The sequence below is a fragment of the Aedes aegypti genome, chromosome 2, assembly GCF_002204515.2.
Source record: "Aedes aegypti strain LVP_AGWG chromosome 2, AaegL5.0 Primary Assembly, whole genome shotgun sequence".
NCBI classification, from domain to species: Eukaryota; Metazoa; Arthropoda; class Insecta; order Diptera; family Culicidae; genus Aedes; species Aedes aegypti.
In genome coordinates this window covers 408640712-408666679 of record NC_035108.1, presented here as the reverse complement: position 1 = coordinate 408666679, position 25968 = coordinate 408640712, and the positions used below count along the sequence as shown (strand labels likewise).

The window sequence follows — 25968 nt, the reverse complement described above, 5'->3', positions numbered from 1 at the left end:
GTTTAATTTTTTTATTTTCGAGTCCATGGCTTGCGACAAATCAACTTCATGATGTAGCGACCCAAGTGTAAATAAAAATAGTTCGAATGTTTTTGGATGACTTGGCCACATGCTGGGTTGTTCCGAATACCGGTTCATTGGTGGAAGTGGCCATATTTTATTGGCGAAACTGAAACCTGGCTTGCGACTTATAAATTTTCATGAATTTGCAAATCATGTCTAAAGGTGGTTCAAATGTATTTGAATAACTTGTTATTGTTACGGATTGTTCCGAATTCCCGGTTCCCTGAGGGAAATGGCCTCTAAACCATCGGTTCTGAAACCTAGCTGGCAACATCAAACTACACAGCCAATTCAGATTACCGACCCCAGTAAACTTTTACTGGGTTTAGGAACTACGGTTTTTACGATAATTTTTACGATTTCCGAAAAAACCCAGTAAACCAAAATATGTTTTGATTGATGAAAATTACTGACTTAGTCAGTAAAATTGTAAAGCGTTTTTTCTGGCCTTCCAGTTTCCCATGCTTCATCAGGTATCAGAAGGCCGGCTCCAAAGGCACGTTCCCCACCAGTTGGGAGATTTGTGCCATCGCCATATTTGAGCCTATTTCATCATCTACCCGATGGGAAAGGAAAGGGAAGGGAAAGATGGGAGGAAATAGGAGTGGGGTCCCTTGAAGAGGGAAGATCGCATAAGCGAATTGAGAGCATGTAGCTCCATACCACAATGGGTTCGAACAGTGCCCTAAAAAGGGCACTGCAAAACGCATGAGCGTAAAGAGAGCCTATAGCTCATTACCACAGCGGGTTAAGAATAACAGAATGTCCTGAAGATTCAGGCTTCTGAATTCAGTTTCACTTAATAAGTGTTTACCAAGTAATTGGAATCGCATTTGCGCAAAAACTGGACAATTACATATCAGGTGATACGAAGTTCCATAATCGGAGTCACAACTATCACACACAAATGAATCAGCACGCTGAATATTTGTCATGGGATAGTTGAGTCGGCAGTGGCCTGTCAACACTCTGACCAAGAGACTGCAATTCTGTTTTGACAGATTTGTTAAATACTTCGCCACCCTTGGAGATGGCTCAGTAATGTACAATTTTGTTTGACGACATGACTCCAAACTATTCCAATATTGCTTGTGCTGAGTTGCCGCCCAAGAATTTATCTGAAGCTTCACCCAGCACTTCGAAATTGGAATAGCCGGCTCAGGGCCAATGAAGTCATGCGATGCTCCATCGCGAGCTAGCTCATCAGCCAATTCATTTCCAACGATGGAAGAATGGCCAGGTACCCATACAAGGTTTACAGAGTTGACTGAATTCAGTTCCTCAATTTGAGTTCGACATGCGATAACAAGCTTCGACCTTGAGTTGGCCGAAGCGAGAGCTTTTATAGCAGCTTGACTATCTGAACAGAAGTATATGACTTTACCCATTACGCGCTGTTGAAGTGTTGATTGCACTCCACACATAAGGGCAAATATTTCCGCCTGAAAAACGGTGCAGTTTCTACCAAGTGAGTAAAACTGATTCAGCCTTAGCTCACGAGAATATACTCCTGCACCAGCTCTACCTTCAAGAAGGGAGCCATCATTGTAACATACTATATTGTTTGATATACTTCTTTCCAAATAGCCAGACGTCCACTCTTCCCGTGAAGGGAATTGTGTGATAAATGTCCTGTAAGGAAAGTGACAAGCAATTGTGAGATCACTTGGAGCAAGGACAATTTTGTCCCAATTCACCAAAAGTGGAAACAACGAAGTGTGCGTAGATCTACGATTCACTGGATTTTTCTCCAGTAGATCCAGTGCCCATAAACGGTAAGAGCAAGAAAGTGCTTCTTGTTTAAGATATATGTGTAGTGGCGCAACGTCGAAAAGGGCCTCGAGCGCTGCTGTGGGAGTTGTAGAGAACGCACCAGACATCGCCATCAAGCACATCTTTTGGAGATGGCCCAATTTTGATTGGATTATTCTCACTTCGCCCTTTTGCCACCACACAAGACATCCATATGCCAATATTGGTCGAACAATTGTTGTGTAAATCCATTTCATATATTTGGGTTTGAGGCCCCAAGTTTTACCAAAGGTTCGCCGGCATTGACCGAAGGCCATGCAAGCTTTTTTGACTCTTAAATCAATGTGAGGTGTCCATAAAAGTTTGGAATCTAGAATGACTCCGACATACTTTACTTGATCAGTCACATTAATCTCAGTGCCAAAAAGACGTAAAGGTCGAATTCCATCGCGGTTTCGTCTTTCCGTAAACAGAACAATAGATGTTTTATTCGGGTTTACCGAAAGGCCATATTGGCGACACCAACCCTCGACTACCTGAAGAGCACTTTGCATCAGGTCGAATAGGGTGCTTATGCACATACCAACTATCAGAGCTAGATAGTCGTCGGCAAATCCATATGTTGGAAAACCGCTATTATTGAGTTGCCTCAATAGCGTATCTGCTACGAGATTCCACAAAAGTGGTGACAAGACTCCCCCTTGGGGGCATCCGCAAATACTCAATTTTCGAATCGCTGCTTGACGCAATGTCGAGAAGAGATGTCGGTTTTTGAGCATTTGATGAATCCAATTGGTAATCATTGTAGGTAGCCCATGGTTTCGTGCTGCTTCCAATATGGCATCGAAAGACACGTTATCAAAGGCACCCTCAATATCCAAGAAAACACCCAAGCAGGATGCTTTCTCGATATCGTATACAACTTTGTGTAAAAGAGTCACAGTGGACTTTCCAGATTGGTAAGCATGTTGATTCACATGAAGAGGCATGTTTGCCAAATAAACATCACGGATGTGATGATCGATAATGCGTTCCAGACATTTCAGAAGAAAAGAGTTCAGACTGATTGGTCTAAAACTCTTCGCTTCTTCATACGACGCACGTCCTCCTTTCGGGATAAACTTTACAGTAATATCACGCCAGGATTTGGGAATATACCCGGTAGCAAAACTGCTTACAAGTAGCTTTTTCAAAACATGTTTGATAAACTCAAACCCATTTTGGAGCAGAACAGGGTAAATCCCATCCGCTCCTGGAGATTTGAAAGGAGCAAAACTATTAAGTGCCCATTGAATCGATTCAGTAGTTACGATACTGCGAGCCGAGGCCAGAGACTCGTAACTACATGAAAAGACATTTGGTTCATCCGTAGATGATATGTCCACACATCCGGGGAAGTGTGTATTGAATAAACATTCTAAAACTTCTTCATCGGAAGAAGTAAAGTCACCATTAGGTAAGCGAATTTCGTTCACTTGGAAATCCTTAGATTTTGCAAGGTTTTTGTTCAGCCGACTGACTTCACTCAAACTGGAAACATTTGTACAAAGGTTTTTCCAGCCGGATCGTTCAGCAGAACGAAGAGCCTTCTTGTAAGCCTTGCAAGCCGACTTGAACGACTCTGATCCAGCTGAACGGCGTCTGTTCCAACTCCTTCTACATTGTTTCCTGAGTCTAGTCAGATCGGAATTCCACCATGGGGTCCCTCTTGTAGTCTTTACAGACCGCAGAGGACATGCTTCTTCAAAAGCTTCCATAATGTAGGATGTTGTAGTATCAACGGCATCATCCAGATCACTCGGATTTTCAATGGACGGAGAATATCCATGAAATTTGGTCGCAACCAATTCAATATAGAGTTTCCAGTTTGTTGATCGAGGATACCTAAAACGCAAAGTCTGCGCAGTTACATTTGAATGTTCAAAGAAGATGTAGCGATGATCAGATAATGATTCCTCATCTGATACATGCCAATTCGTCAACTCGTGACTGATTCTATTCGAGCAGAGCGTTATGTCTAACACTTCTTCTCTATTAGAAACCATGAAGGTTAGGCGATTGCCTATGTTAAGTAATCCAAGGTCTGTACTACTTAAGTATTCCATCAGACTGGAGCCTCTCAAATTGATATCCGAGCTGCCCCAGATGATGTGATGAGCATTGGCATCACTGCCCACAATCAGTGGAAGGCCTTTTGTTACGCAGTGTACGACAACTCGTTTGAAGTCATCCGTTGGGGATGGTTCATCATGTGGTAAATATACCGAACAATAGACGTATTTCCTGTTGAGGTCACCAACAGAAACATCAATTGTGACAGCACATACATCTCTGGTCGTCAACTCAGAAATGAGTGTAGCAACGATTGCTTTATTTACGAGCACGCATGCGCGGGGCATGGAGCGCGAGTTTGCCATTTCAAGTTTGCTGAAAGTAGCAAAAACTGGGTCCACAAGGTTACCTAGATAGAAGTTTCCTCTACGAAAGTAGGGTTCTTGAACTAGCGCCACTTGGGCTGCACCATTTTGCATGAGTCTGCAAAGATTGATCGTTGCTGTTCTTTTATGCTGAAGATTGATCTGCGCTAACCTAACCGTAGCCACTACCCAAACTAGGCAGGATTAAGCTTTTTGCAATCTCAGCACGAAAAAGACCAGCAACGAAAAAACCAGATCGGTATCTATTTAAAGTCGCCAAAGGCGAAAGAGCACAGAATACACGGTGTAAAACGCATAATGCGAATCCATATAGGTGATAATTTAAATTAAATGTCAACATATTCATAATCCCACCCTTATTAAGCCTCAGGATAGAGACTGAAGAAGGGCAGTCGATTATCTCGGAGAAACACAAGGTCACCTGCACCATTGCTCCGGGTAGCACAGGAAGGACTCAATACTGTGGAGGGCGCCCTGGTACCCCACAGGCACCGTTTGCGGTTAGGTTTTATTTAGACCCCCCTAACTATTCATTCCTAGGCACGGTACGCATCACACCATAAATTAGGGGTCACCTGTGAGGTGGACTTTTACCACCGGAACAGGCAGTCCGTAGTGTTAATTCTTAGCCAGTTGAAACAACCACTACCGACACTACGCGGCTATCTAGGCTGCTCGGGAAAAGGAGGTTAATATTGATGACTAACTCCTGACGTGCCCGAGCAGCCTTCAAGTGTAAATAAAAATAGTTCGAATGTTTTTGGATGACTTGGCCACATGCTGGGTTGTTCCGAATACCGGTTCATTGGTGGAAGTGGCCATATTTTATTGGCGAAACTGAAACCTGGCTTGCGACTTATAAATTTTCATGAATTTGCAAATCATGTCTAAAGGTGGTTCAAATGTATTTGAATAACTTGTTATTGTTACGGATTGTTCCGAATTCCCGGTTCCCTGAGGGAAATGGCCTCTAAACCATCGGTTCTGAAACCTAGCTGGCAACATCAAACTACACAGCCAATTCAGATTACCGACCCCAGTAAACTTTTACTGGGTTTAGGAACTACGGTTTTTACGATAATTTTTACGATTTCCGAAAAAACCCAGTAAACCAAAATATGTTTTGATTGATGAAAATTACTGACTTAGTCAGTAAAATTGTAAAGCGTTTTTTCTGGCCTTCCAGTTTCCCATGCTTCATGCTCTGCTTCTCTGGATTTTTTTTTTCAGAAGTCAATACAAATTAAACCCCAATCGACATGGATACGACATGCATTCTTCGTGAGAATAAACATCTACGGTATGCTCATATCTCAGTGGAAGTAATCGAAAAATGTGTGATTTTCATTATTTGGTTAGTTTACATACAAGAGGCAAACTCAATGATTCAGATGAATTTACCTCTTGTATGGAAACCAATCGAATTTACCAAACGTAAGCAGTTAAATCGTGCTGAGCCTTTTAGGTTGCTTAAAATGGTTGAGTTTCTCACTAAATTTTGACTACTTACCACGAGAAAGCGCAAAATAGGTGCAGGAAAAGTTTGGTTGCCAAAGCCGTGTCTCCCGGCGCCAGACGATTTTACAGCAGGAGATTCTCATTTGACATTTTCCCGCATGCGCATCAGTTTGTTTTGATATGATTTTGATGACAAGCCAGTAAAAAACATCAACTACTGAATAGTCGGTAATTGTTTTTACTGACTTTTCGGCCTGTTCGGTAATGATGCAAAATTGCGCCTGATAGCTACCGTAGTTCAGTAAAAAGTAAAAAATATTACTGAACGTCAGAAGTTTTCAATCAAAAAGCTGAGAGTTCGGTATTTTTTATGATTTACAATTCGTACCCAGTATTAAAAATTACCGAACAAGCAAATCGTGATTGAGTGTGTACATAAATTCCCAAATCAAGGCTAAATAAGGGTAATTCAAAGGTTCTTGGATAACTTGATAACATGCCAGGTTGTTTAGGGTACCCTGTTCTCCAGAAGAGGTGGTTATTATATTGGCGATTCTGAGACCTATCTTGCGACACATCAAACTTGATGAAGTCAAGAAGAAGTCAAAGTCATGTCAAAAGAAGAATAGTTCAAGAGGTTTTGGGTGACCTGGCCACATACTGGGTTATTCTGGGTAATTGGTTCTTCGATGCAAGTGGCAAATATGTTGATGGCTCTGAAGCTTTATTTGCGATGTATCAAAAATCATGATTTTGCAAACCAAGTCCAAAGAAATGTCAAATCGTGTGAAGATTTGTGTAGTGAATTTTGAGTTAAATATTTACTCCGCAAAATAACCTTGAATTCGCAGATGAGTTTCGCTGAAGCCTGCAGCTGGAAGAGAACAATGCTTTCCATCCCAAACTATAAAATCGTATTTCTTCACTTCCCCACACGTGGCTCCGTTTGGCACATGTCACTTGAGCCGTCATTAGGTGCCTTAAGATAGTCTTGAGGATATACGTCCGCTAAACTCGGTACAATCTATACGTCAGAACGGTCATCTACAGCATTACGCCTAGCACATAATTGGTCACTAATATCAGTGGGACTGTTATGCGTAGAAATTCACCAAAAACCCCGTATTTATAGGCATAACAGTCCCACTTTGAATTTCGTAGCTAAAATTACTTTATTCCCATAATAAAAACTCTTGACTCTAATGAACACGCTATTCTTTATACTGTTGTAAAGATTTTAATTTAATTCACCACACACCTGGTCAATACGAGGCCTAAATGTGTTAAAATCTTTAAACGCGTTTTTCTCGATTGCATATTTTGGAACATGGGACGATTATGCGTAGAACGGCAGCATAGGTTTACTGAAAATTATCGATGATATCAATGGTTAAATCGCCGCGACTTGATGTTGCGAGGACTTCCAGTGAATTCGCATGGAAGAGAAGCTGCGCTGGAAAGCAATGATTCATTACAGCTTTCATTAAGTATTCTAAGAAAGTATGAACATTTCCTCAATTTAATATTTTTGATTGATTTTGAAATCCTTGATGAAATAAATGCGTTGAAGATCGATAAATTCGCCCAAGGTTTGCTTAAAATAAATTATCAAATGAACCCCAATGACTTCTTCAGCAAATCATTTTGCGATTTTCACGGACTCCCAAGGATTTGGTTTTAGACCTTCAAAAATTCAACGAAGAATTTTTCTAAGGGTAGCCGTATAAGTTACTTCAGAGATTCCATCATGAATTACTTCAAAGATTTGTTCAGAAATTTTACCAGAAAATCATAAGTGCTCATGGGATGTATCCAATTACTTAATCATCATTTTTATAAAACTTCCATCAAGATTCTCGTTTACAACATCTTCGAGATTTCAATAAATATTTTTTCCAGGAATTTTCTAGATTTTTTTTTAAATAATCGTTCTTCGGCAACGAATACTCTCCGGCAATCCCAGTGTCGGCTAGCTACTGGGTAATCAAGGGCTTTTTCGGTACAAAAACTAACTCCAACTGTTTTCTAATGGTTACTTCCACTTTATTTTAAATTCCAAAATTGTGGCATGTGCGTGTTGTTCTGTGTTTTTCAATTGAATGTAAATTTGCCGACTACGTGGGCAGGCGTCTTCCCTCTTACACGCAATCGGCCGGCCTTGGCATGGCCACCTGGGATGGCCGAGAGGACGATCTTCTTAACGATTAGGGCCAACGGCTCGAGATATTGGTCCTCTGTGGAGGACAGGGTCCATATCTTTTAGGCCCGGAAGCCTAATGGCTTAACGAACCGAGCCGTGTGCCAGACGCCAGAATCTATTCAAGGTCCGAAATGAAGAACAGATACAAGAGGTCCTAATGGACTAAGACAAGTTACAAAATGTCCGGAACGGTGCAGGATAGGCTCCCGCTAGAGACAAGGGGGGAGGCTCGTAAATTTTTAACTGCACTACACTTCACACTTATCTTTCTACAGCACACGAACGCCTGATATTAAAAGAGGCCGGCAAAAGTCGTCCTTTTCAAGAATTCTCACATTCCCTCATCTTTCAGTTTTATTCATGCCATCTCGCTCTACATCATTTTCGGCCATGATTCATTATTGGTAGCAACGATGACATTTGAGCGGTACTGGACCCTATCATTACTGTGTTAGTCTACTGTTTTTGCACAAGAAACGTGAAGGGTCCGACAAACAACAATATAAACAAAACAAAAATCAGCAATTTGTAACCAAACGACTACATCCTCAGAGGATTTTTTGTAGCCATAAAGATTTTACTTGAAAAAATTCACGAGAAACTTTTTGGATGAACTGCAGGAGTAATTTCGCATGAAATGTTTAGAGAAATTTCTGAGGGAGCTTCATGAGGAACCCCAGGCCAAATTTGAAGAGGAAGAGAATTCCTGGAAGAGTATTAATTATTTATGCTCGGATAATCCCAAGAGGAATTTTAGGTGTAACTCCTAGAGAAAATGTGAATGAATGCTTGAAGGAATCCACATAATTCCCAAAAAAGATAACTGGAGGAACTGGTATAGGAATTCTCGTAGATCTTCCTGGAAAATCCACAAATGAATTTATTTAGGAACTGTACAATGTTTTTTAAAGATAGCTCCTGTAGGAAACTTTGGAAGAGCTTTTTAGTTACAACTGGTGAAGATTTTTTGGAAGGCTTGATGGCGGAATCAAAAGAGATATTTCTAAAGGAGATCCCAGAAGTATCCTAAAAGAATTCCTTAATCTTTTTCTCGATGAATCTAAAAAGATATTTCTGAAGAACCTGGAAAAAATGCGTAATAGTCTCTAAAGGTATCTCTGGAACCTCTTGAAGCAAGATTCACTGCAAGAAGAATGAAGAAAAAAGTGTCTCTAAAGACAATTTTGCCTAAATTAGACTTTCAAGGCCTACCGTAAAATTAGTTTATTGCATTAAAATAAAGACTAAACTTCTAAAATAAGATCTACTACCAGTCTTGAATGTTCAGTTTCGCTTGGGATGTGGACACTGAGATTGAAACTTGTCAGCCTTGATTTTGTGTGTTGAAAATTTTTCACATAAGAAAACTTATGACACTTTTCTCATTTCTTAATAGTGTGACAATACTATATTTTTTCCACAGAAATGTTTGCTATAAGCAGTGTTATATTTCATTTGCTGGAATCGAAAAATTCTATGTATTTATGTGGTTCGAAACCTAAAGTTTTGTAGACAAGAAAATTGAATATTTTCAAAATAATACCGCACAAATGATCAACAATAAAGGGTGTCCACGATGAAATTGCCTAACTATGAAATTGCTCTAACTTTTTAACCGTTGGGTAGAATTTAATGAAAATTTAGGTGGATTTAGCTCATAGTGCATTATTTACATCCTGCAAGTTTTAAAGTCCTGTGATCAAAACTCGCGGAAATGGAGTCGAAAGAACAGCTCGTGCGTGATAAAATCTAGCGCATTCGTTACGAGAACAAGGATCTCTCGCATCGTTCCATCGCTTAAACGTTGGGAATCGCGAATTCCACGGTGTCGCGAGTGATTAAGTGGTTCGAGGAACAATTGACCACCGATCGGAAGCCCAGAAGTGAAGGACAAAGTATTCCGTACAACACCAAAAATCACAACCGCGTAGTTGGAGCGTTCAACCGACACCCAAACGCCTAAGCCGAAGTTTTGTCCAGAAGGCCAAAACTAAGGCTGGGCTTCGAACGTTCAAGGTACAAAAGGCCCCTAGTCGCGACGAGAAGCAGAACAAGTCCGCCAAAACCCGTGCCAGGAAGTTGTACCTCAACATGCTGACGAAAGTTGAATGCTGCATCATGGACGACGAAACATATGTGAAGGCCGACTTCAAACAGATCCCCGGCAACCTGTTCAGTTCAGCGTTTCGGAGCATGTCCGCACTCAGAATATGTCCAAATTTGCGAAGAAATTCCTGGTTCGGCAAGCCATTTGCACGTGCTGAAGTGGTATGCGGACAATAAGGTCAATTTCGTGCCGAAAATGTTCAACCCTCCCAACACTCCGGAGCTCCGCCCCATCGAGAAGTACTGGGCGATTATGAAGCAGCACCTTCTTAAGCGACCTAAGGTAGTGAAGACAGTCGAGGAACTGAAGAAAGTATGGGTTTACATGCAAAAAACGGTTGATTCACAGGTTGTGCAGAATCTTATGACCGGGGTTAAGGCCAAGGTGCGGGCATTTGCGAATGGATTGTAAATAAAATACGAGTAAAATGGTAAAATGAAGTTTAATAGTTATTTTTCAATCCCTGAAAATTTGATGCCAATCGGATGCAAACTCGAATTTTGCGAATCAATTTTGTGTGTGGCAATTTCATCGTGGACACCCTTTACTCAAACAAAAAAAAACAAGAAAATAGAAACGGTTGATATTACAAAAAATTGGTTGATATTACAAAAATGCTTATGCATCTTTCTATAGAGAGTTAAGCATCATGACTTTTCGAATATTGTTTATTTGTTATCGCCCTAACCCGCACGGATGAGCTATTATTTTCCCGTCCATACAACTCTACAGAATAAGGAAACCACGAAGAGACGACACAGTGATTCATTTGTCCCAGATCTTATCGATCACCTTTTACACCTTCTTAAAATAATGCTACTTCAAGATGAGTTTTTAGCACGAAGAGCAACACCACGGTTATGTTCACACTTTTATCCAACCGAAAGACCACCGCACCAATTCGAGCATAGCATCGTCGTCATTATTCAATTGTAGCGATAAACAGTTGAAAAGTACCTAACAACGGTAATAGCGGGTTCCGAGAATGATGAGATGGGAAACAAATGAACGACGATGAAGACGACGATGGGAAGGGACCCCAGCCGGGGTCGATATAAAGTAGAAAACCCACAAAAATGTATACGTACGGTACCCCGACACGCTGACAAATGGCTTCGAGAATCTAGTTAGGGACAGCGAACAGAAACAGAGAAGCGCAATGAAATACGAGTGAAGCACATCGTTCATTCGTCACAGCAAAGGACAGTGCCGGGGCTGGACTGGAGAACCTGTGGTCGGAATGGAGTTGATCTGATTTTTGTGGTTTCAGTTCTGTCGAGGAGATGATGAGACAACAAAGAAATGATATTTTCTCTATGATGAGGTTGTGTATTAGATAGTGTTGTAAATAATTGTGAGATTTAGAAGAAAGTTAATGGTTTAGAAGCGTATTCATATTAGATTGCCATAGCCCATTTCTTCAAATTGTGTAATATATTATGATAGTCTACATGTTAAATTTATCATATTTTCTGAATACTACGTACAGGATACATATGGGAACCAAAAACAATCTATCACTACATCACAACAGCAAAAGCCCTCCGCAACGGGCCATTGCAAGCGTGAACTTGAATTAAGATTCTAATAAAGTGATAGCAACGCATGGTGGCAAATTGCTCGCACTGCTGGTGGTTGGTCAGTCAGCCAACCTCTTTCAGCGTTGTGCTACATGGCATACCTATTTAGATACCAAAAGTGGTGTTTGAAAATGGAAGTTCCGGATGAAATTATGCTTCGGACAAAATGCGCTCGGTCCAGTCTCTGTTGCGTGCAGCATATAGCACAAGTTTCATCTCCGACCGAAAATTCCCCTCCAACATCATTAGGCAAAAAGTTTCACAAGAAATGGTACCACACCACAACCTACACGAGAGTGAGTAGATTGTTCCCTGAAGTGCTCATATGGACGGTCCACCAGTTAATTGCATTCGTGACCAAATTGTGGTGCTTTTCATGTTTCCCAGTAGAATACTTAATTTATAATATTCATCGCTGGAGGTTGCGAGCGTTGGGTCAATTTAGCCAGGAAACTTTGATTGCGAATTTTGTCTGCTATCTTCTGCGTTGGTTGACATTTTTGGTGGGCTTTATTGATAGAAAAATAACAAGAAGTATACCGTTTTTATACATATTATGGGCATCTTATGACTCATATGAAGTATAACTAGTTGAAAAGCATATAAATTAATACATTCTGCAGGATACCTCACCAAGCGTTGAAAACACTTCACTTTTTAATGATAGGTGAAGACTCGGATTCCATAATTTGAAATGCTTCGAAAAATTTAAATGTTTGGCCTTTTCATGATTCTTATTCCGGACGAAACGTCAGTTTTGCTCTATATTACGGACACTTGAAACTTGAAAACGTGTTAATCAACACGTTGAGATCGTGATTAGCTAGAAGGTTGATGTTTTGGACAAAGTTGTTCAGCAGATCAAGGGCTATCTAGCAGTGATCGAGAAATTATCCGCTAAGTGGTGCATTTAACAAAAAAATCTAAAATTTTCTATTGATAAGCTAGAAATTTGGTGTTTTAGGAAAAGATGTTCTGCAGATGAACGGCTGTCTAATTGGAGATTTATTCGCTAGGTGGCGCTAGTAACTTTTTTTTTTCGATATTCTGTATCTTAAGGTGAAGATGAATCGAAGCCAAAACCCTAATTTTCAAGAGCGCAAATCTGGAGAACCGAACATCCGTTTGAGCTGAAAAGTTATCGATTGGTCATCATCAGCTAGTGACCAATCGATTAAGTTTTCAACTCGAACGGATGTTCGGTTCTCCAGATTCGTGCTCTTGAAAATTGTAGGTTTGGCTTCGATTCATCTTCACCCTTAGATCCTGAGAACTAGAATGTTAGGGGCTTTCTACAAAGCTATCCGGCAGATCTAGGGTTATTTGACAATGACAAATCTAATTGAAATTTCTTCCACTAGGTGGCACTGGTAACAAATTTTCTTCAGCTTTCTATATCTCGAGATTCTGATAAGCTATCTTCCGAACAGACAAAGAGACGTAACTCTTAAATTATTTTAATCGTACAGCGAAATAGCGCTCAATTCCATCACTTGGTAGTTGGCTAACTGCTCACTTGTGGCGCATGCATCTTTTTTGCTCGAGTTTTACTTTAGCTCACTATCGCCAACTAGTAAACGGTTGATCTAATAAAGTGTTGTTCTAGCTGTTACGTTTGTTTGTCCGTTGTAGATCTTTTTTCATTTATTTAGTTAATACCTAAACAGATAACACTGAATAAACAATTTCACGCCACAAACTCGCTTCGTGGCCGCTTCTTCTTCGATTCTGCCTCACGCTCGCCAAATCGCTGTGCACTTGATTTGTCCACCTAGCTCGCTGCGTTCCACGCCTTCTTAAACCAACCGGATCCGAAGCAAACACCATCTTTGCAAGGTTGCTGGCCGGCAATCTTGCAGCATGCCTTGCCCATTGTATCCTTCCAACTTTTGCCACCTTCTGGATACTGGGTTCGCCGTAGAGTTGGGCGAGCTCATGGTTCACCACACACCGTTTTCCTGCATACCGCCAAAGCACCCGACGTTCGAAGACCCCAAGTGCTTGCAAGTCCTCCTGAAGCATCGCCCACGTTTCATGCCCGTAGAGGACTACTGGCCTTATGAACGTTTTGTACATGGTACATTTGGTGCGAGTGTGAATCTTTTTTAACCGCAGCTTCTTGTGGAGGCCATAGACTTCCACTAATGATCGGTCTCCGTATTTCACGGCTAACGTTATTGTCAGCCGTCAGTACGGATCCAAGGTAGACGAACTCGTCGACCACCTCGAACGTATCCCCGTCTAATGTAACACTGCTACCTAGACAAGCCCTGTCACGCTAGGCCCACCAACTAGCATGTACTTTGTCTTGGTCACATTCACCACCCGTCCAGTTTTCGTTGCCTCGCGTTTCAAGCGGGTGTACAGGTCTGCAACCTTTTCAAATGTTCGGCCGACAATGTCCATATCATCCGTAAAGCAAATGCATTGACTGGATCTCGTAAAAATCGTCAAGGGTATCCAATTTGGCCAACCCAACAAATATCTCAAGACCCTGAAGAGCTAGAAGGTTGGTCCTTTTTTTAATGTATTCGAACTCTCTGAGCAGAATCTCAATAGAGAATCAAAAAAGTAGATTTGAGTACCGTGTACCTTAGGAGGTTGGTGTCTTCGGCAAGGGGTTAGTTGGTAGTACTTTACAAATCTGTGAATATATCCGCTAGATGGTGCTTATAATAAATTTCCTTCAATCTTCATTATCTCGAGATCCTGAAGAGCTAGAAGGTTAGTTTCTTCGACAAAGTTGTTCAGTAAATCAAGGGCCAACTGGCAGTAACCAGTGCAGTGTTGTAATCAATCACGGTAGTCGACACGTTTTCGCTGATATTCGGCAGCGTTTCCTTTAAACATTCATTTGAATGCCACTGACCACGATAGCTTTGCTAGGGAACGTTACGGTTTCGTTTGTTTCTGGTCTGCTTTCACTGTTTATGTGTCACATTCGACATAATAGATAAAATCAAACTAGTCATGTTGTTTATGATCCGATGTCTGAATTCTATACAAAACTTATGATTTATGCAAATGGCATCGTGTCAGACGACTTTCAATTGACACTTTTTTGTGTTTTTCGACGTTCATTCTAACGCTCGTGCTGTGACTGCCGACCATGGCAACGAAACGAACGTCGCGCAAAGTGTCGAATTTTCACACTTGCAGTAACAAATCAGGTTGGAAATTCATCCGCTAGGTGGTGCTAGTAACACATTTTCGTCTATCTTTTATATCTCGAGAACCTAAAGAGTTAGAAGTAGATCAAGGAATATCTGGCTGTAACAAATTCAATTGGTAATTTATCCACAAGATGACGCTAGTAACAAATTTTCTTCAAATTTCTATATCTTAAATCCCTGATAAGTTAGAAGGTAGGTGTCTTTGTCAAAGTTGTTCAACAGATCTGGTAGAGAAACATACGGTTGAGAAATCATCGATAGGGTGTACTAGTTACCACTATTTTTCAATCTGCTGTATTTTGAGATCTTGAAAAGCTAGAAGACTGGCGGTGATAAATCTAAACGGGATTTTATCCGCTAGGTTGTCTAGTGGCAATCTTTCTTCAATTTTCTATTTATAGAGTTCCTGATAAGCTAGAAAGTTGATACTTTCGGCAAAGTTTCAGCAGGGCAAGGTATATCTGGCGGTGTAAAATCGAACGAAGATTGTTGTCTACAGTAAATATGGATTGACTGTTAAGGTGTATCTGATACTGATTAAATTGATTCAAAATGTTTCCGAAGGATTGCGTTGGTAAGATTTTTGCTACATTATGATCCTGATGAACACCAAATATTTATGTATTAGAAAGGACTACCGGCAAGGCTAATGTTCACAGTGGAGAAAAAGAATTTAAATCATTTTATTTTGTATGGGGAAGGGCATTTCATTTCATTTTCATTCACTATTTGGAACATAAGTCTATGGAAATGGAAAAAGTTTACAAAACTGGAGCCACCTCGCGTTATATTTTCACCGCCTTTGACCTGCTCGATTGCCTTTGATCAGTTGAAAAACTTTCCTGAAAACTCAATATACAGCAATTGAAAAAGAAATTTCTTGCGCGATGAATTTTCAGTAAATCGTTTCACTTTCAGACAGCCCTTGATCTGCTTAACAACAACCTTCTGAACTACAAGGATCTCAAGATATTTAAAATTGAAAAAGAAAAACGTAACTATAGGGACACCTTGCAGATAAATACCCAATAAGCGCCACCTACCGGATGAATTCCCAATCAGGACTTGTGTGCTTTTCAGCATGTGAAATGTTGGATGGATGAAGGTTAAGGTATTTGATGATGTATCTGTACCAAATAGCACCGGAAAATCAGAATTAATGGAGTCCTTAAAGTATCTTTAGAATGCCAAAATATCATCTAGTCCGGTCTGTCTGAACAACGATCAATTGAACTTAAATAATCTCACATTTAATTCTAGCAATTCCTTTTAATTTCAATGGGTTGTGCACTACATATATACAGCCATTCCATGAAAAAACGATCAAGTGGGTCACCGAATTCCGTGAAAATTTGCTATTTTGTTCCTTATCCGAAATAAGGATACACGTGTTTTGGATTTTTTGATAAGGGTGACCATTTCCAAAATAAGATGACCAAAAAAAAATCGCGGCTTCGCAAATTTTTTATTTTTTTATAAGTATCATAACTTTTGAACCGCTTGACCGATTTTCGATATTTTTTAATAAAACGAAAGCTTAAGATTTCTTTCTGGAAAAATATAAAACTCTGAAAAAAATGTTTTTTACATGAAAAAAATATAAATATATACTAAAAAAGTAATTTTTTTTATATATATTTCAATGTAAAAAATCTTGGACAAAATGAAAGCTAAAGATTTTGACTTTTCAAGATATATATAAAATTTCACAAATATTCGTTTTTACATGAAAAAAAAAATCCGTTTTTCGTGTTTTGAAGGCCTCGGGACAAAAGGGGCTATTGCTGAACAGCACTGTGAGAACATTCTCATTTTTTCTTGAAAGTTTAGAAAATTTTACGTTTACTGCCAAATTTTCAGCGATGTATGTGTTTTAGTTGTTGAGATATATTTTTTCGAAAATAAAAAATCAGTCATTTTTTATCGGCACACACTGGAAATCTTTTCACGTAACCTTAAAATGACTCAAATATTATCTATTTGTACTACAGTACTGACAAAGCAAATGCCACTGGTTTATGTAGCGACAGACACTGCACAGCTCACGTTTCATTTGTACCGCAGCTAACTCTGTGAAACTCGATCTATCTATCGTTAACGACCGTAGCGGCTATGACAGATCGACACATCAATTCCGCTTTCATCGGCATCCCTTTCCGCGTTTCCGACAGCCTTCAACCGTGCATATTAGTTACAATACGTTTCACAATTGTCACTCAATCCTATACGTCTTATTCCACAAAGCTTCTGAACTATATTCCCTCCGTAGAATTCTTATTGTGGGATTCGAACTTAAGGTAAAGATGAATCGAAGCCAACCTTCAAATTTTCAAGAGCACGGATCTGGAGAACCAAACATTCGTTTAAGCTGAAAACTTAATCGACTGGTTACTAGCTGGTGGTGACCAATCGATTAGGTTTTCAGCTCAAACGGATGTTTGGTTCTCCAAATCCGTGCTCTTGAAAATTTGAAGGTTGGCTTCGATGCATCTTCACCTTAAGTGCCGACAAATTAATTACGAATCGAGATTTTGAATAAAAGTCTTCATCCATCCGTCCGGTGCCATTCTCATGCAAATTCTAATTAAATCCATCTCTTTTCTTTCGACCTGACCCTCCGTATCTAGGTAGACCGAAAGCAACTGCGAATGGTATGATTCGCTTTCGTCTTGAATAAGAGATGAACAGGTGCCGAACCCCGTGTGACAATGACCGGAGCAGATAGGTGCTGAAGCTGAAGCTTCGTTATTTCAATTTAAATATTTAATCGTGAGTTCGAGACAATTCTTTCGGATTGCGGAGGGATAGGATTTAAATTGATTTTTTTAAATGGTCTTTTTTTCAATGTTAATTCAGTCATCTGGGCAATAGAGTCATAGTGAACTTCTAGCGAGGGTACTATTCAACTGTAGAAATAACATTTAATTTCGAAAATCATCGAGATAATACGTAATGGAGAACAAAATTCATCTGATAAAGCATCACTACCAACTTTATTGTCCGAAAGAAGGTATTTGACCGTTAATTTGCTCGTATAATTTCCGGAAGATGCTGCTTCGATTGGTGCTGATGCTGAATCGTTCGGTTTTCAATTTTTGTTTTGACGATGCTTTGGCTGCTCGCTGCTAGAATTCATTCCATCATTTTGCTCTGGTGGATTATTGCTCTCGCTTCGATGTACATTCATAATTCAATTCTTGGTTTCCACGTGAGAGAACGCGAGGGAAACGGTCTGTATCGAATGGAATTTAATTTCATCCGATATGTCCGGGCCACGTGATCCAGCTTCAGGGTTGCTTTTCGTTGCGACTGGTGGTTATCTCAAATTTGAATGGTCGTCATCTATCTTTCTGGAGCTAGAACGTGAACTGAATAGTTCAAATCACCCATTTTGATCAATCAGCTGTGGTTTCCTGTTCCCATCGATATCCGCACAATTCGGGGTCAATCAACCACTAGAGGTTTGATCTCATCCGAACGCAAACGCCCAGTGTTGTGATCTCAATTTCATCAAATCAAATTATGATCGATCGTTGGTAGGTTTTCCTGTGGTTTAATTATTTTTTTTCTTCTTTTCTCATTGCAGGTGATTTCTTCGACAACGATGATGGAGAAGACTTCGGCACAAGATGCCACAAAGGCTTGCAAGTGAAGTGTTTGTTTGTAAGATTATCGACATCCGTTAATGTCCGGTTTTCCGTGAGTAATGTGGTATACCAAGTGAATGAATACCTAGAATCGAAATTCGCTTAGAAAATAAAATTAGTGTAAGTGTATCGGTGCGAGACCCCAGAAAAATGTGGAACCTCGTAGCCGCCTGTAAAATGCGGCGATCGAGCAGTTCGGTCCAGGTCGAAAACCGGCCGATCATAACGCAACGCAGCCATCGATCTAAATTATTCAGTGTTTCAATGTTAGTCATCGTAGTAGTGCTAGTGTTTAATCTTAATGTTGTCTTAGTATCGTGTAAGCACCATCGCCATCATAGCTCGAGCAGCGAAGAATTCAAGTTCGATCCGGCGAACAACTTCATAAGCATAGTCCTGCCCCATGATACATATCCCGGCTACAGCATTCAAAAGTTCACCGCGAACTTCACCAGTCCTAATTCTCCATTTTCGTCGATCTCGACCTATTCGTCGAAGCCACTCAACTATCGGCTTCTGGAGACCGACTATTCCAAATATTTCACCGTCCTGGACGACGGTATGGTCATGACGACCTCGGATCTCTCCCCGCTAGTCAATCGGCCGGTAAAACTGGTCGTCCTGGAGGAGACCCCGAATTCCACTGCCACACACCAGCTACAGTTGTACATTATGAACCGTAAGGACATGCTACACTTCCCCAGTACTCTCGGTGAAACGGTCGGTGAGTTACTCGAAAATAAAAACGCCGGTACGCGAGTTCGTGAACTTCCGCTTCTACAGGCAAACTCCGCGCGCGGTGCCAAATCGGTTATTTACTCGATCGCTAACGGGAACAACGGTCACGAGTTCGCACTGGAGGATAGCAGCACCGGGGAGATCCATCGCACCGTTCGCATTGACGACACCAGGAAGCACGGTGTTTGGCTCGTATCCAATAAACCTTTGGACCGCGAGGCCCAAGATCAGTATACGATTGTGGTCGAAGCAACAGATCCCAAGAAAATCAACAAAGCTCAAGTTAAGTTACAAGTCAAAATCCTCGACGCCAACGACAACCACCCTGTCTTCACTAAGCCAGACTACCGCTTTACGGTGAACGGTGTCAAATCTACCAACAACTTCGGCAACGAGACAATCTCTTGGGAACGATTCACCCGTGTAGGAAAAGTAGAGGCCAAAGACGCCGACGGGGATAAAGTGGCCTACCGTCTGATGAACCCAAGCAACACCGTCGTAATCGTGCCGCAAACTGGTGAACTTTTGCTGGCCGGCGAACCGGACATGTCCGAGCTGTTCATCGATGTTGAAGCGCACGATATCCGTACTCCGAGCCTGAAAAGCGAAAAGCCAGCTCGGGTTCTCATAGAATTCGTTCCTCCGGATCCGATTCCGGTGGTGATGCAGCACATGGGACATGAGTACCAGCACTCGCACCGTCGCGACAAGCGTCGGGTAACGCGAGCGGTAAGGCCTACCAAACGGATTGAGTTTACTGAAGCCGACGGGGACACCGAGGGCAGGAATGTGTTCCAGCTGGAGAAGGAAACCGATAAGGAAACGTTCAAAATTCGTGACGAAAATCCGTGGGTAACGGTGGAAACGAACGGAGCCGTGCGGGTCAAGAAGAAGTGGGACTACGAGGAGCTGGGTCCGGAGAAGACCATCGACTTCTGGGTGATCATCAGCAACCAGGGAAATGGAGGTAAGTGATGTCTGAAGGTTTGTAACAGATGGGGATGAAATATGTGGATTTTTTGATGTCTCGTTGAATGAAGATGTGGTGCGCTTTTTGACTTGTTCAAGCGTTGCACACACAGAGAGTATTCTGTTCTATTCTATTCTAAACACTTTCATGAAACTTCCACAAAATATTTTTGGAACATTATCAAAAATATCTTTAGACTCTGGTTGCCGTGGTTCTTACCAAAATAACATTGTCATCATTCAGTCTGTTCAGCCTTTGATTAAAGATAGTGTCTTCTATACATACTTAAACGTGACATGATTTTTGAAGTATTCAACCGATTCATATAAGAAACAATTTCATTTGCATTTAGTAAAACTCATAGTGAACATTTGTTGGAATTGATTTGATTTATTATATTAAATGCACACAAACGCCACTGCTTTGTATGATAAAAAACAGTCCTGAAACAGTTTCAAGAAAATCTACCATAAAACCCTTCATTTTTCTTCACTTCCTTATTCAATTGCTCGGAAATTGTTCATACTTGGAGCTCAATTATTTATGACCCTCCATTCCGCAAAGCATTTACCGAGCAGCTGCCTTTTTGTGAAATCCGCAATCGGCTACCCACCACCGAAAAGCATGTTGAAACAAAATTCCTCTAGCCAACCAGAATAACACAGCCGCATGTTTTTTTTTTTTTTTGTAACGATTCCTGCGTCCGCGTGCGTTCTGGACCTTTTGCTCCCGGTTCCCGGTGGTTGTGTGGCCCACTTCCGATGGGGCCTGTTATTGCTCCTAGAACCATGTTTTACATAAAGTTTAATAGCCTGCCAGCAGTAGCACTCGGAATGGGAAAACTACCACGAGGCAAGCGATTTATTACTTTCAACGTTTTTTTTTCTCCAGAGGACATCTACATACCAACCGAAATCGGGGAACATGTTCTGGATTGTGCTATAAGTTGCGGATTTCACGTCCGAAATGATAGTCAAGAGTCACGGGGTGGTGTCACCCAGGAAACGATTTCCGTGGACAGTAAAACGTCAACGCTATGTTACTCATGTCGTATGTATGGAGAATGATGAGCGCGAATGAAAATGCGAGGACAGATTTATTGCACCGTTGATGGGCGCCATTCCATGTTCTCGTCATCCTCAATGTCACAGTAAGAGTGCAATGTTTTACGAGTTGTGCCAAATGTTTACGATAGTGTGGTGACGTTTTCGGGAGTTTCATTCCACGACTCATTGCGACGAAAGCTTGTTTCGAGTGGTTGTTTTTTCTGGAAATTATTCCAGCGAATGTACAGTAGGGCGTTTCAAAATTTAAAAATTATAGTCCAAACTCCCATATCTTAGCATTCTTATCATTGTTCCGTCAAATTTTCAGCTTTTTCGGTGATGATTTATAGGTGGCTCAAAAACAATGTGTGTTTAGGGTGCAGAACCACTTGGGCACTTCCATGATTCACTTTGGAAATGGGTTTTTTTCTCGGATAAATTGTTGAAAGTTTGCAATTCTTATTTTCAGTAGGACGCATATTGTGGCCAAATATGAGCTCTGAAGCTTTCAAAAAACCCCACTGCTCAAGTGAATCAAAAAAGCCAAGAATGGGATCCGACTCCCTATATGGAAATTACTATGGAGACATTTTGAAAAATATTTCAAACATGTACACTATCCGTCATAAATACGGACTCACTGAAATAAGTATTGCAACACTCAGCTGAATATTGAATCACCCCCAAAAAGTTTAACATCACCTCAAAACAGGTTAATTCACATTGCTATATCTCGAGATCCTTACGACTTGCAAAGAAGCGATCTTCAGCAAAGTTGCTCAGGGGATCAAGGACATCCGGAAAGCGAACAGTTTAGTTCGCGATTTTGCCGCTAGATGGCGCTAGTGAGTATGTAAAACTGAGCATTTTGAACTAGTTCTAGCTTGCGATCCACAAGAGATAGAAAGTTCGAGTCTTCAGTAAGTAAAGAACAGAAATAAAGTAAAGGACATCCAAACATCAAATTTTTTGGTTCCTAATTAGAGTTTTCAATCCGGGGAACATTTCCCGGGAAATGAGATTTCCCGGGATTCCCGTTATACTTCGATATTGATTTGTTGTTTTTTTTGTAATCAAATAATTGTTGATAAAATAAATAGCTCTTTGACGATATGTTTTTTTTCCAAAATAGATTATATGCTATACAAAATACAGGATTTTTCGATGGATCATCCATGAATTGAGTATGCTCATAAAGTTTTCATGGATTTAACCACATTTTCCATCGTTAGACTCTAGTTGGTTTTTATTCTAGTGCTTGAAAGGTTTGATTTAATGTTGGTACAGGTCGGACTCGATTATCCGTTGTATCGATTTTTTTTTCACTCCGGATAATCGAATCTTCCTAATAATCGAATCATTAAAAAAAATCGAATCATTACAACTGCATTAAAAGAACTTCAATATTATCTTTTTTCGTTGTTTTATTTATATAATTCAGTGGCGTAGCCAGAAGTTATTTCTAGGAACATTAGGGATCTTGGGAAGAACTTATTTTGACCGGCATACAAAAAACTTTTTTTTTTCAAGGTCCCTCTTTATACCTACATTCAAAGCTGCAAAACCATTCATATTGTATATTGCAATACCAAATTATCTCAAATTTATGCATAAAAGCTTAAAAACAAGAATATCAAAGGACAAACTCCGGATAATCGAGTGTAAAAATCCGGATAACCGAGTCCGTCCTGAACATATTATTTGAACTTCATACTATTTGTCAAGAATCTCCACATGGACTCAATCTCATAATTTGTGTTGTTCTGAAGCCTACCGTACACATCGAAATCAATTTTTTTTTCTGAGAAACATAAATAAACTACTTACAAAAAAGAGAATGTAGGTACCATACAAGTTTACTGGTATAAAAAATATATAACAAAAATACGAATAATTAAGAAAATCATCAAATTTGCTCTATTTTCACGTTTTTGAAAATTTCCCGGGATCCCGGGATTTCCCGGGAAATGACAAATTTATTTCCCGTTTCCCGGGAAATTTGAAAACTCTATTCCTAATTTTGCCACTAGGTTACACTAGTACGCATATTTAATTAAATATATGAAACAAATACTATCTTTCGAGCCAGATGAATTAGAAAGTTTGAGTCTTCGGCAAAGTCAGCTCGGAAAGTCAAGGGCATCCAAGAAACAGTTTACTCTGGAGGGATGACTGTACTCAAACATTATGAATTTGATAAGATAGAATTTCCAGAATGCTGTTCAGAAATCCTTTGACATTTGGAAGTTGAAGTAATTTGAATCAATTTATGTACGTTTTTCAGATTTGATAAGTTCAATATCCAAGTGATTGATGTTTGATTTTTGAAGCAAATTTAAGGCATTCAGGTCTCATTCACTTTTTATTCAAGTATTTCAGATTTGACTAGCTCCATATCCACGAGACTCATGTCCAATTCACTTCATATTCAAGTGTTTCAGGTGAGAATCACTTCATGTGATTTATGTCTGATTCACTTCATAGTCAAATGTTTAAGGTAATTCACTTCATGCACAAGTAATTCAGGACCAATTACATTCTTGTTCAATTTATTCAGATATGATTCGCTTTATATCCAAATGATTCATGTCATGTGACACTTCATTTTTGAATGCATGCTCACTAGCGGCAAAATCACGAACTAAACTGTTCTTTTTTCGGATGTCCTTGAACCCCTGAGCAACGTTGCCGAAGACCCGAACTTTGTATCTCTTATGGATCACAAGCTAGAACTAGTTTGAAATGCTCAATTTTGCATGCTCACTAGCGCCACCTAGCGGCAAAATCGCGAACTAAACTGATCGCTTTCCGAATGTCCTTGACTTTCTGAGCAACTTTGCCGAAGACCCAAACTTTCTATCTCTTATGGATCACAAGCTAGAACTACATAGTTTGAAATGCTCACTAGCGCCACCTAGCGGCAAAATCGCGAACTAAACTGTTCCCTTTTCGGATGTCCTTGAACCCCTGAGCAACTTTGCCGAAGACCCGAACTTTCTATCTCCTATGGATCACAAGCTAGAACTAGTTTGAAATGCTCAATTTTGCATGCTCACTAGCGCCACCTAGCAGCAAAATCGCGAATTAAACTGTTCGCTTTCCGGATGTCCTTGATCCCCTGAACAACTTTGCTGAAGATCGCTTCTTTGCAAGTCGTATGGATCTCGAGATATAGCAATGTGAAATTACCTGTTTTAAGGTGATGCTAAACTTTTCAGGGTGATTCAATATTCAGCTGAGTGTTGCAATACTTATTTTAGTGAGTCCGTATTTATGACGGGTAGTGTAAGTACTGCAATGTTAGTACCAGCTTTTCATCTCATAATGAGAACTAATTCTAAAGATGTTTGCAGGGCTATAATCCCATATGAAGCTTTATACAGTTTTTGCTTGTATCAAAGTTCAAATTATGTGTCTCTATTAAATTTGGGGACGTCAAATCCGTTGCCGCTGATCCAGCACTGTACAATTTCATGCTAAACGTAGTCAAAATTGTATAAAATCTTGGTTTCATAGATGTTCAAACAAAATTGGAACATGCCAAAAAGGAACTAAACTTTTTCTTACTTCTAATTTTACGATTGAATTTCGATCTCATCGAGCTTTTAAACATGTTTGTATCCTTCATACAAAATACGTCGTTTTCTTCATACAGTCAGGTACAATACTCTCCCAAAGCATCAATATGAACTTTTTTAAAAAGGAAATCAATACAAATTTTTCTTATTCGTATTCTTTAGCACCTAACAACTGATTTATTCAATAAATTAGGCATTTTAATCAGCATACAAGCTGTTAAACTTGCATGCTAGTTGATTGAAATTGATAAACAACACATTGTTTTAAAATTTTTAACAGATATTCTCAAAAACCAGACGTGCTATGACATTTTTGAAAACGGCAATGAATTCAGCAATTTTAAATTGAGTAAATAGCGGTATTTTGTTGCTTTAGACTGAATCTTGTGGAAGTTATTACCGATTTTATGCAAAACATAAATCACCCCAACCGCCTTGACACCGTTGTAATCTCTGAGAGTTTCTGCTCTTGACCGTTTTCTCGCCTCGTACCAAAAAAGAGAGTGAATATTATGGTTAAGATGCATTGAAACCAAACCTCTTTTATAAATTTCCAAAGATCTTTTATAAATTTCTCAATGAATACCTCTCAGCCATTCAGAGACAATATATACAAAAATATTCAATTATAGCAAATTTCAATATTAATAGCTGAAAGGGCCTTCCTAAGGCCATACGCGGCTATTTTTTCGAAATATCTTTGAAACCATTTGGGAATTGTTTTAGATCGTGCTGGTTAAATTGCCTTAAGAAGAACACGTTCCTAATATAATTTTTAAAATCAAAAACCTGGAAAAAATCCTATAGTTCATGGGAAAACAATTATGCGTTTTAGAGGAGTATGAAAAAAATTCTTGAAGGACTTCCTAGCAAAACATTGAAAGAAGTCTAACAATATTCTCGCAAGAATATTCTCTTCATACTTCACATTCTTAGAAGCAATGGCTGGAATGATTGCTAGAAGAATTCGAGCAGCGATGCCTGAAAAACAAACAGGAGGAATCTCTAAAGATGTTTCTAGAGGTGGCATAGGAATTATTTTTGGAGAAATTCCTGTGCAATATTGGGATTTTTTTCGAATTTTTAATGAATTACCTTGATAGAATTTTGAATCATTGAGCAAAAAAGCAGTATTCTAAAGAAATATCGATGAAATATGCGATGTGTGAATATGATAAAGTGTAAAATGAGTGCCCGTAATAAAATGTATCATAAATC

At 39.8% G+C, this 25968-nt stretch overlaps 1 protein-coding gene across 1 annotated transcript in view; it reads left to right on the top strand.

Annotated features, from left to right (window-relative positions):
- Positions 1–25968, top strand: part of LOC110675223 (neural-cadherin-like) — a 283572-nt gene that overhangs the window by 66270 nt on the left and 191334 nt on the right. The window contains 1 exon segment of the mRNA XM_021839649.1: positions 18358–20123. Within this exon segment, the coding sequence (XP_021695341.1) occupies positions 18569–20123 (1555 nt within the window). The 5' untranslated portion in view covers positions 18358–18568.